General features: G+C 44.8%; 1 protein-coding gene across 6 annotated transcripts in view; it reads left to right on the forward strand.

Moving 5' to 3' along the window:
• Positions 1-16936, forward strand: part of PUS10 (pseudouridine synthase 10) — an 88402-nt gene that overhangs the window by 43037 nt on the left and 28429 nt on the right. For all 6 annotated transcript variants that reach the window (XM_064277009.1, XM_064277008.1, XM_064277007.1 and 3 more), the window contains one exon: positions 14864-14898. In XM_064277009.1, the coding sequence (XP_064133079.1) occupies positions 14864-14898 (35 nt within the window). The remainder of the gene's footprint in view (positions 1-14863; positions 14899-16936) is intronic.

Consider the following 16936-nt stretch of genomic DNA (forward strand, 5'->3'; position numbering starts at 1 on the left):
CTCTGAGCCATGCTTAAGGGATGGGTGTAAGTAATTCCTACTTTGTGAGGTCACTATCGAAACAACAGAAAGAATACCTGGTTTAGTACTGTTACGTATCAGGTGATCAACAATGTCAGTTCCCTTTCTCTTTAGTGTCTTCTTAGTGAAAATACTTCCCCCCCTCCCCAATAGTAAGGTGTGCAAGAGAGACTCGTTTGCTGTGTGGGATGCTCTCAGAGCTTTGTAACGTCGAACATTTAATTCCATTGTTGTAATGAAAACGTGCTCTTGTTACTTGTTGTTGGTTGCCGTTTTCATGCTGTTAGTCTATTACTGATTCTGAGGTGTTAGTTTCTCTTGCAGCCAGCGTAGGATTCGGCTTCTTGGGGGTCTGCTAAGTCCTTACCTATGTTCTGCTTTCCAGCTTCCACCTTCTCCCTGTTCCCCACATTCTCACTTTCCATCCTGGTAGGTTTTCTGCACCTGAAACAAATCTCTTTACTGCTCTTTTGGAGGGTTAGCAAAAGTGTTTGAGCTTCCCTCTTTACCCAGAAGTCCAAATATATTTGTTTACTTTTAAGATATAATTTTTGCATTTGTCTCATTTAAATTTTTATTTTACAGTATTTTTATTTACTGCATTAAACTAGCAAACTGTACAGCCTCGTGTCTTTTACCTGTGAATTTAGGAATACTCTTTTGCACTGTAACAATCCTAACGGAAAGCTATTTATCTCACAACCTAATTACAAGGAGGAAGGTAAAAAGCAGACATGTCAAAAACTAATTGATAGTGGAGTTTATGTTCTTTTTGGCAGTTAATAGAAGGATTTATCCTCAACAGTGACCCTTAGAATGTTTGGAGATTTTAAGGTTGTATGATGGGGGACTGACAGATGGAAGAGAAGAGTAGAAAAAACTCATTGAGTGTATTTAGTAATCACCTTTGACAGCTCATGACCTAGGCCTTTTTTGCTTTATTTTAGTTACTACTTTTGTATCATATTGTACAAAGTTAATGGTAGTATATGATAGCTTGTCTCATAGAATTCTCCAGAAATTTGCTTGAAATTTCCTGTACACCAAAGCTTTGTCATTAGACCTTGTATTTAGACAGGTCTTTACCAAAATGTTCTTAGGAATCTCTGGCTCCCTTTTTCCCCTTCTCTCCCTCCCTCCCAGCCCGTTTGTCTGCTTTCTGTCTTCGCTTCCCTTTCCTTCTTCTTCCTTCCCTCACTTCTTTTCCCCTTCCCTTCCCTTCCTTTTCCTTTCCTTTCCTTTCCTTCTTTCTCTCTCTCGTGTTAAACCAAGATGTCCTAATAAAGATAAATAGACAGAATATAAACTGGACATGATCTAACAGGGCCCAAGGACCCTGCCTTTCTCCTTCCTCCAGTGTTTCGTTGCACTTTGCTGTTGCGGGTGTGGTTTGCCTTGCCTTGATGGTTTGCCTCTGTGTCTTGCACACCTGTTCATAAGCATCCATAGCTAGAAAGTGGCCCATTCATTGCAGGTGCTGTTCTGTTCTCAGATTCATGACAAAATTTAATAAATATCACCTTCCTTAGACTTTTAGACTAAAACTAGAACTGAAAGTTTGGAAAGGGCAAGGCCCAAGGAACACTTATTTAATGCACGTCAAGAAGCAGCTTCATTTACTTTTTAAATTACTAAACAGAGTCAGGAGACCTGTATATAAGGACAACAGTTAGCATTTTTGTAGAGTAGTTTATTTAAACTATACTGTCTGTTTTACACATAAGGGAACGAGCCCCAAAGGGGCTCTAAGTAGGAAAGAGAACTTGAACCCAGTTCCTTTGCCTCAGCCGCCCTGTTTTTTCCAGGTGCTCCATGATCTCCTTCTCATCCTGGTTCCCACGCCACCTAGGAATGTCCTGGAAAGGAGGCAGGCACTAAGCGCAACTCAGTGGAGTTTGGTATTTATGTTGGAAAGATGTCGTTTGACATTCTTGGTGCTCCACCTTGATCAACTTAGAAAAGACTCAATTATCAGTAGCTTGACATATAGCCCATTTTTCAAATTATGCTAGAATTCACTAATTTGGAATGAAATCTTTAAAAGTTGAGATAATGATATATGGGGATTGTGTGTGTGTTTCACAGTATACAAAGCATTTTGTCAATCATGGCGACTTTGAATTTAGCTATTATTTTGCAGGGAATCAGGTTTACATTCAAAGATGTAGGTAACTGTTCCCTTTGAATTGATGAAAATAAAACATCACAGAATATTTTAAAATAAGTAGAACTGTTACTTTCAAATACAGGCAGTAACTTAAACTAGTCAACATAGTCCATTCTTTCAAATTTCGGCTCGAAAGGGTCCTTGGGGATCTCTTTTAATGAACAGATAAATCCAAATTTGTAATTAGCATGTTAATTATATGCAAATGACCTTTTTAATGTACTTGAGAGTCCTTTGAAACTCTTATACATTGAAAACGTTGCTCCTGAAATTCTGGCTTGCGTTATTCATCTACACTGTCAAGCAGTGTAAAGACATTTGCTTAAAGTAAATTTCCACGTGACCCTTACTCAAAACATCACATTCTGAGTTAGCGGGTACTCTTAATGCATTGTCCTTTGATTTCTCGGATACAAAAGTACAAATCACGTTTTTGCTGTGAAAATGTCATTTTTCCTATGACAGGTATTCTAAGCCTCTGAGCATAATCCTAAAGGATCGTAGACAATTTACAGTAAACCCTTGAGATGTGGCCCCATCATCCAAACAGGGCACAGAGAAGTTACCAGGAAGGGAAAGAACCAAGAGTTATTGTCTTCAGCACAGCCCCTTATAGAAGTATTAGATTTCAGAAAACCTATACATTTGTCAAAAAATTATTCTGATAGAAACCATTGTACTGTCCCAGGACAAGTTATGGCTTCCTGTTTCAGAAAATGGCCAGGGACTGTTGGGCAAACATTAGTTTGAAGGCAGTGAAAGCTAAGGGTAGAACAGGCCCCAAGCTTTCTCCTTGTTGCACCTCTCAAGGCCATTTCCTTTATCCTGATGCAGAAGTGAGCAAGGCAGGCCGGGCAGCTGCCTGGACCAGTACAATGTTCTCCTAACGGCTGTCTCTTACCCCTTCCACTGAGAAAGGCAAGTCAATTCATGTGCCTCCACCACTTCCCTCCCACATCTTCCCGTTTCTCAGAGTAAACGTCTCTGTCCCTTAATTGCCTACAAGGACTCATACTGGCCTGCTCCACCCCTACACCTTAGATTTTTACTTATCACTTGCCACTTTCCTCCCTTACTGCTACCATATTGCCTCCTTGCTGTTCGTTCACTTTTCACAGCAGGCACGCTTCTGCCTCAGGGCCTTTGCATTGCTGTTCCCTCTGCCTAAAATGCTTTTCCCTCAGATGTGTGCATGGCTTACTTCCCCACCTCCTTCGTGTCTTTTCCAGCAGTTGCCTTCTGGGTGAAGCTTTCCTGACTACCGTGTTTGTAATGCAAACTTCCACACCTGCTTCCCTTGTAGATCCCTTCCCTGCCTTCCTTTTCCCCGTTGCAGTTTTCGCCTTCTAAAATAATGGTGATTTACTTATTTGTTTTGCTTGTTTTCTGTTTTCTTTCCTTTAGACTACAAGTTTTATAAGGTCAGGAGTTTGTGTCTATTTTGTGTACTTATATATGCCTGGTACAGTGGTTAAGCACTCACCAACTGAAAGTTTAGCAGTCTGAACCTACCAGCCACTCTGTGGGAGAAAGATGTGGCTGTCTGTTTCCTAAAGATTTACAGACTTGGAAACCCTATGGGACGGTTCTACTCTGTCCTGTAGTGTTGCTATGACTTGGAATTGACTCAACGGTGTTTTGTTTTGTTTTTTAATTTAATTTATTGTGCTTTAAGTGAAAGTTTACAAATCAAGTCAGTCTCTCATTCAAAAAGTTATACATACCTTGCTATGTACTCCTGGCTGCCCTTCCCCTGATGAGACAGCGTATTTCTCCTCTCTGCCCTGTATTTCCCATGTCCATTCAATCAGCTCCTGTTCCCCTCTTCCTTCTCATCTCACCTCCAGACAGGAGTTCCCCACATAGTCTCGTGTGTCTACTTGAGCCGAGAAGCTCACTCCTCACCAGTATCATTATCTATCTTATAGTCCAGTCCAGTACCTGTCTGGAGAGTTGGCTTTGGGAATGGTTCCAATCTTGGGCTAACAAAGGGTCCGGGGACCCTGACCTCCAGGGTCCCTCCAGTCACAGTCAGATCATTAAACCTAGTCTTTTTATGAGAATTTGAGCTCTGTATCCCACTGTTCTGCTTCATCAGGGACTCTCTGTTATGTTTCCTGTCAGGGCAGTGATTGGTGGCAGCCGGGCACCATCTAGTCCTTCTGGTCTCAGGCTGACGGAGTCTCTGGTTTATGTGGCCTTTTCTGTCTCTTGGGCTCATCTTTACCCTACGTCTTTGGTGTTCTTCATTCTCCTTTGCTCCAGGTGGGTTGAGGGCAATGGTTTTTTAGCGCCTGGCACATGTGTGTACAAAACAATTACTTGTCATTGAATGTGGCCACTCTGGATGGTACCCAGCAGGACTTGCCCAGGTCTGCAGCAGCGGCAGTGCAGCTTATATGTACCTGTGGTCGAGGTAAAAGGAAGAAATGGGAGGTGGCAGAAAAGAGGTTCTACCTTCACCCCCACTCCCCAGGGCCCTCATTCTTCTTTGCTGAAGAAACACAAAACCTTTGAGGTTGGAGAAAGAGAAAGTTGTGTTCCAAGATAATTGATGGTATATTCTGTACTTTGTAACATGTTATTTAAAAAGAAGAAAAGGAGCGGGGTGGGCGTGGGGGGGAAGGGGGACAAGAAAAGAACTCTTCTGCATAAGTGCTTATAGTCCCTTTTTCATTTCTAATGGTGCTTATATCACTTTTTCTAAAATATATTCATTGAAAGGTATTCACAGGTGAAATGATATAATGTCCGGGACTCTATTTTAAATACTGCATTCAGCCTATCTCTCATCTAAAAACAATAACAACCCTGTCCCCCCCACCCCCCCAAAAATGGAGATAGATAATGAAGACTGGCAAAATGTTGAAAACTTGAAACTGACTTGAAGGGTACATGGGAATTAAATATTATTTTCCCTACTTTTATGTTTGTTGTTTTGGTCTCTGCCTTTTGTATTGAGAGATTTTCTTCAAATGACTAGTGAGCTTTGACACCCATTTGTATTTAAGCATAAAAACCCAACGACAAGCCAGACTGGCTGCTGTTGAGTCAGTCCTGACTCATGACAACCACTTGTGTTTCAGAGCAGAACTATGCTCGTTAGAGTGATTTCTCAGAAGGAGATTGCCAGGTCTTTCTTCCAAGGAGCCTCTGAGTTGATTAGAACCTTTAACCCTTCAGTTTGTAGCTGAGTGCTTAACCATTTGTACCACCGAAGGCCTCTGTGCCTAAGCTTGGGGGTCTGAAAGGTGGCTGGATGTCACGAGTACATGCAGTGAGGAAATGGTACGTGATGACTGGGCTTTACTGGAGGAAGAGCAGGTAGTAAACTGACTTTTAAATATGAAAGGATCATACGTCATTATCTGAAAGCTTTTTTCTCAAAGACCATCCAGTTTATATCAAATAGAATCCTGTAACCTGTGTCTGGAGAGGCCTGAGCTTGGCTGTTTGAGTACCCAGAGCAGAGTAAGGAAGGGGGTGCAGGTCTCACTGTGTGGACTCTGAGCTCTCATGGAACCCCTGTTTTCATCCTGGTGCCATGCCAGCTGTCTCTAGCCTGCAGCTCCTGAGTGTAGACCCCTCTAGTTCAGCCTCCCGAAGTATAAATCTTCTCCTTTTGCTTGGTGTTGGGGAGGGCAGCTGGGGGTCTCTCTGTTTCTTATACAAACCTTCAGCCATTTTCCCCTCTTTTTAGCCCACATTTCATCCTCTGTTATCTTGTGCCTCCAAGTCCTTAGCTTTGTTGGGTTTGAAGGGGCAAGTACTTTGCTTTGCACACACTTGGAGCTCAGATTCCTGGTCTCTCTTGTTTACCACTTTCTTACTTACCATGCCCTTTTCTGTCTTCATATATCGAGATTCAGGGCGTTGCATTTTGTTTGTTTCATTGTAGATGGAGTTTCTTTTTCTCATTCTCTGTCTCATTTTGGGGTGATTTTCCCAAGGAGAAGTGAGCAGAAAGGGCTTTATGCCACCATCTTGAAATCAGACATCTGGTTATTTTACAGTAGCAAATTCCTGTAGCATATTTAAAAAGTGCTATCTAAACATTGAAATTATTTTAAAAATTCAGTAAACAAATCCATATCCCTAAGAATATTTTTAGTGCAAATCAAGTTGAACACATGGAATGTTCTAGTCTCGTAATTTTCCTATAACGTGGAATAATTTTTAAGTAGTTTTCTCTGTAATGTAGAGTTCTTGAGTTATTTGATTTAAGAGACCTTTTCCAACAATTAACACAGCTTCAACAATTAACAGTTTGTCTCCATGACATTCCAAAATTTAAAATTTACTTTTATAAGCTGTTTTCCTTGGTCGTAGTTTTGAAATAAAACTGTATTTGTGAGTACTGGAATTGAGTCTGCAGGTTCAATGGATGCTGACCAACATTTGAGCGACGATGCCGGTACTCTAAAATCAAATTCGAAGAGGAAACACGTTTGCATCCCTCTCAGTCACACCTTGTTGCCAACAGATGTCTGTTGAGACGTCTTTGCTTCACTGATTGTATGTCTTGAGTTAGCTGAAATTCGGTTGTCACAGTATCTTCTCGTTGGCAGAACAGAACTGAGCCACTTCTGTCTCCATTTATGTCTATCCTAGAGCGTCTCGTTCTCTGTAGCAGTTCTGCCTTTTCTGACAGCCCCCTCCCCATAGAATTTCTGTTTGTGGTCATTTCCAACCAAATCCTTCAGAGCTCGGTCAACAGCAGCAGCCACTGTGTTGGAAATGCAGTGGAAGCAGTGGTTCTCCTGAGGACTGGGTTAGTGGGCCTCTGCATCTTGATTCAGCCATGGAAGCAGTGGTTCTCCTGAGGACTGGGTTAGCGGGACACTGTGTCCTGATTCAGCCGTGGAAGCAGTGGTTCTCCTGAGGACTGGGTTAGCGGGACTCTGCGTCCTGATTCAGCCGTGGAAGCAGTGGTTCTCCTGAGGACTGGGTTAGCGGGACACTATGTCCTGATTCAGCCATGGAAGCAGTGGTTCTCCTGAGGACTGGGTTAGCGGGACTCTGCGTCCTGATTCAGCCGTGGAAGCAGTGGTTCTCCTGAGGACTGGGTTAGCGGGACACTGTGTCCTGATTCAGCCGTGGAAGTAGCGGTTCTCCTGAGGACTGGGTTAGCGGGACTCTGCGTCCTGATTCAGCCGTGGAAGCAGTGGTTCTCTTGAGGACTGGGTTAGCGGGACACTATGTCCTGATTCAGCCATGGAAGCAGTGGTTCTCCTGAGGACTGGGTTAGCGGGACTCTGCGTCCTGATTCAGCCGTGGAAGCAGTGGTTCTCCTGAGGACTGGGTTAGCGGGACACTGTGTCCTGATTCAGCCATGGAAGCAGTGGTTCTCCTGAGGACTGGGTTAGCGGGACTCTGCGTCCTGATTCAGCCGTGGAAGCAGTGGTTCTCCTGAGGACTGGGTTAGCGGGACACTATGTCCTGATTCAGCCGTGGAAGCAGTGGTTCTCCTGAGGACTGGGTTAGCGGGACACTATGTCCTGATTCAGCCGTGGAAGCAGTGGTTCTCCTGAGGACTGGGTTAGTGGGACACTGTGTCCTGATTCAGCCGTGGAAGCAGTGGTTCTCCTGAGGACTGGGTTAGCGGGACACTATGTCCTGATTCAGCCGTGGAAGCAGTGGTTCTCCTGAGGACTGGGTTAGTGGGCCTCTGTGTCCTGATTCAGCTGTGGAAGCAGTGGATCTCCTGAGGACTGGGTTAGCGGGACTCTGCGTCCTGATTCAGCCGTGGAAGCAGTGGATCTCCTGAGGACTGGGTTCGCGGGACTCTGTATCCTGATTTCAGCCCTGCAGATTTCATTCTGGCTCTGCTGACCTGCCCTTGCTTTTCGTCTCTTGCCTTTTCCAAAAACGAAAACACTTAGCTTTTTTAACACTATCTGAATGTTTTAATTGCTAAGTGTAATGGGAAAACCTGGAATGAGAAGTCTCTTCTTGTGTCTCACTTCCTTTTTCTCAGCTCTGTACAGACAGGTGATGTAGAGGCCTTGGGTGGGTTTTTAAAGATGGCTGACTTAGTTTTGTTCATCGAGGGAGACACCCAGACCCAGCCTTCATAGTTATTTTATCACAGCCTGGCGTCAGAGACTGGGGAAAGAAGAGAGTGGGACCGAGGCGGGGAGGCGGTGGAGGTGAGGACGGTGGTGAGGGAAGCTTCACCCCAGCTCCGTGTGGGGCCAGGCAGTGGTCATTGGAGGTACTGTCCCTTCTTCTCTCACCTTCCTCTTTCTGCCACCTCAGACACTGCTGGAGACCGACCCCGACGCAAGGTTGGGCAGACCCGGAGAGACAGAGGTTCAAGGCTGCAGCAGGCTTGAGGGTGGGAGAGGAGGAGGAGAGGGTTGGAGGCACTGCACTGGGTGAGAAGGAGGAAGAGTTTCTACTGTGCTAACCACCTTACCGAGCCCAATTCCCTTCTGGCTGTTTGTGTGCAAGACAAAGACGCAAATGCGTGTGCATGGGAACGTGCGTGAGTGTGTGAGTGCATGCGTATGTGTGCGCGTGTGTGCTTGCGTGTGCATGCATGCACATGTGTGCATGAGTGCGTGTGTGTGCATGCGTGGTGTGTTCATGTGTGCGTGGGTGCGTGTCTGTGTGTGGGAGCAGAGGAGGGAGCAGGGGTATTGCTAATGCCCCCAGCTGCCCATGCTGCAATTGTCGTTTCCCTGTTGACAGGAGCCTGCCACCTTGTATCCTTTGTCAATATAATGAGTCCAAGAGGTGTGTAGGATTCTACTGACTTTGGAGCTTGAAGGCGTTTGTGGTAATTTAGAAATTCCGACATCCCTGCTGCTCACCAAGTCCTGCTGGCTGTGTCCTCGTTACCTCCACCTCCACCAGAGCTCCCGTGATGTATTCTGTCTTTTTTTTGGCTAGATGTCCCCCGAGACCATGGTCCCCACAGCCCTCAGCCCAGCAGTTCCGTCCCTCAGGGAGCTGATGTATTATTTCTTGCTTGGATTACTGCGTTAGCTTCCCAGAGTCTTCACTCCTCACCGTCTCCTGCCTTCTGACTCACACTGCAGCCGGATCCAGCTCCCCTAGAGACATATATAGCTGTGTACTCACATTGCCTTAAGTTTAAAATCTAGACCCTTTAGCAGGGCACAGGAGTCCTGCCTCTTCCGTGTATCCCCGAACCACAGTTCCTCAGCCACTCGGGACCGGCTGCCTTAGGGTTCCCAGAACCTTCATGCTCTGGCCTTTGTACCATACGGTTTCCTTCCTCACCCAGTTATTTATTCTAAGTAACTGGTCCTTCATGTCTCAGGTTAGGCCTCACTTCTCCCTCAGCCGTGCTCCCTAACTATAGCCCTGTCACAGCACCCACTATTGTTGTTGGGTGCCGTCAAGTTGGTTTTCGACTCATAGCAACCCTGTGTGACAGAGTAAAACTGCCCTATGGAGTTTCCTAGGCTGTAAATTACAAGAGCGGGTTACCAGGTCTTTCTCCCACAGAGCTGCTGGGTGGCTTCCGGCTGCCCCCCTTTATTACCAGCCAGCTGCTTCGCCATTGTGCCTCCAGGGCTGCTGTGGCACCCGCTACTCTGTATGTTTATCACTGTCCTCACTTTTCTTTGTTCTCTTCTAGTTCATGGGTCTCTTATGGGCAGGGACTGGGATCTTTCATTTGTATTCTCAGCAAAGATCTCACCACATAGGAGATACCCCAGAATAATTACAGGTAAAATCCTGTCGTCTTATGGTTGAGAAACCAAGGCCCAGAGAGAGAAACCACCTTGTAAGGCACCGCACGACTACTGAGGGGCAGAGACTGCCTCTCCATCTGCTGTTTGTTTCCTGACTCAGGAGTCTGCGAGGGCTGAGCAGGGAGCAGAGATGAGAAGAGCAGGTCAGGGACATTCTCTCATTTTTCTGGAGCACATGTTTTTCTCAAACACTATTTTCCCGCGTGTGATAGAGATGTGCTTTCTCTTCCCCGTAAACTACCACACAGGAGAAATGGTACTGTGAGCATGGGGTATGTACTGTGACCCGATGGACCGTAGAGGATTCGACGACCAAGCCTTACCCTCCTCGTCCGCTGTGGTGCTCTGTATACGTCTCACTGCGGCACTTTTCACATGAGGGTTTCAGTTCTGCGGTTCAGGCCCTTGCTTGGTGCTCAGAACCTGCCAGTGTTTCCAGTGTCATCTCTAGCTGCTGACTCCCCACCCTCACTTGTGCGCACACCCTGATTTTACTGAATTGTAGCTTCTCAACATACTATTTTTAATAGCTTTCTCTTGCTCTTCCTCTCTCCTTTCTTCCTGTCACTTCTGCCTAAGTCACCCTCCATCCCTGGCCCCACTGTCACCCTCTCTTTGTCCGGTGCTTGATGAACTCCCAGCTCTGAACTGTAAGCTCAGAAGTCAGTCCTGGGCAGAGACCTTCTGTGGGGTGTGTGCGTGTGTGTCTGTGTGTGTGTCCGTGCGAGTGTGTATTGTCACACTACATAAGCACTCTAACAAGCATATTATTCAACTGCCCCGTTTAGGACTTGCCTGGAATTCTCTGATAAATTTATAGCAGAGCTCAGGATTAAATTGTGTGGTTCCTGAATTTTCAGGAGGTGACATACTGCCTCTGGTATCAAATGTGATTAAACTTGATAACTTTAATGCCATTTGGTTCTATTGAGGAGGAAGAATTAAATTGCTCACCCCAGAGAATGAATTTTTCCACCGACAAAGGAACAGAAGGTTTATTAAAATTATCTTCGTGACGTGAAAGGAGGAAATGTACTTCTTTTCCTCGGCAGAAGCAGGTCCAGGTGTTATTAGCATGTGGTGAAAATTGAGTGATTGAATGACATTGACTTCTTGGGGATGCGGCCTTCCTGTCCCTGCTGTGTGATTAGCTCTGTCCCACCTGCTGGTGTGCTTGAGCAAGAGGCCTGCGGAGAATCAAAAAGGAAAGACCCTTTAGCGAGTCTCAGCTACTGAAGACATTTGATTTAATCCCACATGTCACATAAGGTTCTCTGGTTTCCCTTGGCAACCTCCAGTTATGCCCTACTTTATAATCAGGAGGCAGGACACGTTGCAAACTTGATAGCATTGCCTGGCAGTGACTGCAGGGAACAGACTGTAAGGAACAGACTACAGGGAACAGACTATAAGGAATAGACTGCACAGAACAGACTACAGGGAACAGACTGTAAGGAACAGACTGCAAGGAACAGACTGCAGGGAACAGACTGTAAGGAACAGACTTCAGGGAACAGACTGTAAGGAACAGACTGCAGGGAACAGACTGCAGGGAACAGACTGCAGGGAACAGACTGTAAGGAACAGACTGCAGGGAACAGACTGTAAGGAACAGACTGCAGGGAACAGACTGTAAGGAACAGACTACAGGGAACAGACTGTAAGGAACAGACTGCAAGGAACAGACTGCAGGGAACAGACTGCAGGGAACAGACTGCAGGGAACAGACTGCAGGGAACAGACTGCAGGGAACAGACTGCAGGGAACAGACTTCAGGGAACAGACTGCAGGGAACAGACTGTAAGGAACAGACTTCAGGGAACAGACTGTAAGGAACACACTGCAGGGAACAGACTGTAAGGAACAGACTACAGGGAACAGACTATAAGGAATAGACTGCAGGGAACAGACTACAGGGAGCAGACTATAAAGAACAGATTGCAGGGAACAGACTGTAGGGAACAGTGTGTAAGGAACAGACTGCAGGGAACAGACTTCAGGGAACAGACTAAGGAACAGACTGCAGGGAACAGACTGTAAGGAAGAGACTGCAGGGAACAGACTGCAGGGAACAGACAGTAGGAAACAGTGTGTAGGGAACAGACAGTAGGGAACAGTGTGTAAGGAACAGACTGCCGGGAACAGACCGCTGGGAACAGACTGCCGGGAACAGACTGCCGGGAACAGGAGGGACAAGTAGTCACTAGAAAAGGACAGAGGGAGTGAGTCCCTTAAAGAAGGGGCAGATAGGCATCCACAGCCCAGACAGCCAGCAGCTGCCGAGTCGTTTCTGACTGATGGGGACCCGTGTGTTGCAGACTGTGCTCCATAGGGTTTTTGGAAACAGGTCACCGGGCCTTTCTTCTGAGGCACCTCTGAATGGGTTTGAGCCACTGCCCGCCTTCCGGTGAGTAGCTGAGGGCGTGTGACGCTTGGGAACTCCTTACGGCTCAGATTGCCTGAGGAGTCATTTATGAGGGAGGTTCTGGAACTACCGAGAGCAGAGCAGTTTCGGGATATGAAGGCATGTGGTCAGTCCTGTAAATCTTTTAAGGAATAAATCTAAATTTTATTATTTGGAAATTGGAGGCAAAGTTCTGACTCAGCAACAATGGTTACTATTTATTAAGTGAGTGCCAGGAGTTTTACTTGATTTTTTATATACATGACTTCACTGACTCCTCACAAAATCCCTTTGAGGGAGGTAGGAAGGTATCGTTGTCTGATATAGTGCTGGAGATGAGCCCCCAGATTGAAAGCACTCAGAAGACGACAGAGGAAGAGTTGCCTCCTCAAAGTAGAGTCGACCTTAATGACATGGATGGAGTCAAGCTTTCGGGACCGTCATTTGCTGATGTGGCACGACTCACAATGAGAAGAAACAGCCGCCAACATCCATTAATAATGGGAATGTGGAATGTATGTCACCACAGGTCATTTTGTCGTACTGTGGTGGCTGTGTCTCTCTGTCGTCCTGGAAGCTTTGCCACCAGTGTTTCAAATACTAGCAGGTCACCCTTGGTGTACAGGTTTCAGCAGAGCTTCCAGACTAAGAGAAACTAGGAAGAAGGACCTGGCAGTCTGGTTCTGAAAAAATTGGCCTGTGAAAACCTTATGAATAGCAGCAGAACAACAGTAGTTACATTTATTAAGTACATGCCAGGAGTTTTACTTGGTTTTTTTTATGCACAACTTCATTAAATCTTCACGAAATCCCTGCAAGGGAAATATTAAGAGGCATCTCAGAAGAAAGGCCTGGCAATCTACTTCCAAAAAGCTCACAGCCTTTGAAAACCCTATTTAGTGCAGTTCTACTCTGAAATACATGGGGTTGCCATGAGTTGAAATTGACTCCATGGTAACTGGTTTATTTCTTGGTCTTTTATTCATGAGGAAAAGGTGTTGATTGGCTCTTAAAATGCGGGACGGAAGGAAGGATTGGGTATTATTGACTACAAGGTTTCTGCTCTAGGACACCATGATTCATCGATTCTGTGATTGCAGAGTCCTGGAAGTCTCCATTACAAAACAGCGTGCTAACTAATGTCCGTTAATGACGACCCGTAGCCATCCACCCAGAAAAGTTTAAAATACAGTCGTCTTTGTCCAACTCCCTCGTTTTACACGGGAGGAAAGCCAGGTCTTCTGCCCCTGTGCCTTGAAAGAGGGTTTGAGTAAATAGAAGAGTCTTGTGGTGCTGGAGGTGGTATCAGGCTGAGCTGCAAGAGTAAAGACACTAATACATCAGAGGGTGCTGGGCAGACGTTCAGGCAGTGGGAACACTCGTCGTTAATTTCTTCTGCTTGGCCAAGTTGACTAAGCAATGGGCCTGATTCTGAATGCGCGTAAGTAGTTCTTCCAAAGCCCCTGGTGCCCTGCTGGTCGTTTGTTTAAAACGACGAGGTTTTGCATGTGAACCACAGCATATACACACTAAGCCAGGTCCTGGGGTGGACATGCATGGTAACCACTGGCCGTGCTGGTGACATGCAGAGCAGAGTACAGATGGTAGTGCATTGACTCACACACGTGTGCCGCTGTCATGTTCCCAAAATGCAGGATGCTGAGGTAATTCTGTTTCCTTCTTTTAAGGTGGAAGCTGTGGGAGTCTAGTGGGGATCTAATGGGGAACAGAGAAGACTAGTGTCACACTTAAACTATGCTAAGCTTTTTACCTGAATTTCACTTACTCCTCACCACAGCCCTGGCTGTGAATGCGATCTTCTTCATTTTAGCGGTTTTTTTCACTTCTTTGTTAATGCTTTCCAGGACTTTTCCCCTAATATGTTATTATGAGAATTTTTCTACATATAGAAAAGTTGAAGGACTTGCACAGTGATCACCCATATACCCACCTAGATTGTATAGTTGTTACATTTATATTTGCTTTATTATATACCCAGCTATCCATTTATCCACCCATCAGTCCATCTTAGTTTTCAGAGTCAGTTGCAGACATTAGTGCATTTTACTCCTAAAGACTTAAGTGTGGAGCTCATTAACTAATTAGAGTTAAAATTTTGTTAGCCTAATTAAAAAAAGAACAGACAAAACCAAGGCCTTCGATTCTATGTTTTGGGGACAACGTACTGGTAACTTTGGGCCTTCCCCCATGAAATAGTGAGATATTTTAAAAATGTGTGTAAGCTACTCATGTTAAAAACACTTATACCTCATTAAAGAGAAACAGAAAGCTGCAGGGAGAAGGGAATACCCCTGTTGAATTCCTAGGTCAAAGCAAGTCAGCCTTGTGAGGTGGATTCTTACCTCACTTCTGATTTTAAATGAGATTGAGGTCACTGCTGCATTTCGGACATTTAACCTCTCCTCAAAGGGGGAGTTTGGTTAGGTCGTTTGTAAAATACTTCAGTAATGATATTGGAACTTAATTTCACTGAACATTTTTCCCCTTTTCTTTTCTTTCGGGGTGTGACTAAATTGCCTACAGCATGCTGCATGGTTGCTGGTAAAACAGGAAATGGGGTAAGTAATTTAGGTAGGGAATTTTTACTACCATTTAAATACAAGCTACTTGATTCTTTTCTTTTTTTTCTAAATTTTATTTTATTGTTGTTGTGGTTGGGAATATACACAGCAAGACGTAAACCAGTTAGTGTTTCTACATGTCTGATTTAGTGACATTGATTACATTCTTCGAGTTGTGCAACCATTCTCACCCTCCTTTTCTGAGTTATTCTTCCCCCATTAACATAAACTCACTGCCCCCTAAGGTTCCTATCTAATCTTTCGGGTTGCCGTTGTCAATATGATCCCATATAGATAGTTCTTTAAAGAGCATAATGCTCAAGGCAGGCCTTTTTTACTAGGTAAACTAAACTATTGTTTGGTATAAGATGACTTCAGGGGATGTTCTGGTTTAAGGTTTAAAGATTATCTTAGGGCAATAGTTTCAGGGGTTCATTCACCCTCCATGGCTCCAGAAAGCCTAGAGTCCATAAGAATGTGAAATTCTGTTCTGCGTTTTTCTCCTTTTGATCAGGATTCTTCTATGGAATCTTTGATCAAAATGTTCAGTAATGGTAGCCAGGCACCATTCCGTTCTTCTGGTCTCGTGGCAGAGGCAGCAGTTATTTATGGGGGCAATTAGCCACACATTCCATTTCCTCCTCCTATTCCTGACTCCCCCTCCTCCTCAGTTGCTCCAGGTGAATAGAGACCAGTTGTGCTTTCAATGGCTGCTTGTAAGCTTTTAGGACCCCAGGTAGTACACAATGGACTAGGAGGTAGGACAGAAGCACTAAACACGCTATTAGGCCAATTAACTGGGATGTACCCCTCCCCTCCAAAGTCTGGGGTAGTGGTGTGTAATCAAAGACATTCATATTTCTGTAATGAAATGTATCAATATCCACACTAAGTTTGATAAATAAAGTTTCCAAATAGCCACACATATTCAGATCAGGATTTGGTTGCCAACTAAATCGAGGAGGAAAAAAAAAAACCTTTAATTTTCCAGAGCTTTTTGGATTTTGAAACTAAAAGTCCCGTAGCAGCATCAGCAGAGCCACATGACAGCTAGAGGCTCCGTGTACGTTAGAGAGAAGTCTGGGTCTGTCTCTGTGTCAGAATCTCAGACTTGCGCAAGTGATTTACAGAAGAAAATTTTTTTGTTTTGCATTTCACATCTGCATTTTTTAAATGGTAATAGGCAACACATTTATCACAGATTTGGGGATTTAGTTGGCTTTTCTGAAATTAGTCTCAAGTGCTTGTGATGATTCTGGTCTAATAACAAAATTTGACCCTGAGTCGCTTGAGAAATTGTTAGTACAGTCACACATGCTGTTTATAAGTGTTACCAGTTTGCATCCATGTTGCTTGTGCTTTGTTTTCATTCCTTATTAAAGGATTTTTAACTAAGCTTGTTTCTTCCCCCAAATTCTTTATGTTGATTCTAATTAATATGAGGATACGGGAACAGAAAAAACACAGGACACTAATCTTTTCCCTATGTGTCCCTAGTTCATTCTAGCTTCAAAAGATTGTGGAAGAATTGCCAGCAAAGAATCAGTTTTTCAAGGACTGTAGAAAACATTAATTGATTTGAATGTTTTGGTTTACCTAGAGTGGCTGTCGTTTGTGTTGTGTCTGTAGCAACAGTGATTGCAACTGGCATCATCATCAGTAGTTACCAGACAGAAAATGTAGGTACTAAATGGGGACTGAATCTACCTTAAACCAAACCAAGCCCACTGCCATGGATTCGATCCTGACTCCTAGCCAAATCCATTTCCATGGATTCGATCCTGACTCCTAGCAACCCTATAGGACAGAATAAAATTGCCCTATTGGGTTTCCAAGGCCATAATCTTTACGGAAGCAGACAGCCACATTTCTCTCCTGCGGAGCGGCTGGTGGATTTGAACCGTCAACCTTTCGGTTAGCAGCCATATGCTCAACCACTACTCCTTCAATGGGGACTGAATTTACCTTAATGAGCGCTAATGCCTCTAAAGGACAGTCAAACACATGCTAAGGACCCCTATGAAAACTTGACCCT

The sequence above is a fragment of the Loxodonta africana genome, chromosome 26, assembly GCF_030014295.1.
Source record: "Loxodonta africana isolate mLoxAfr1 chromosome 26, mLoxAfr1.hap2, whole genome shotgun sequence".
NCBI classification, from domain to species: domain Eukaryota; kingdom Metazoa; phylum Chordata; class Mammalia; order Proboscidea; family Elephantidae; genus Loxodonta; species Loxodonta africana.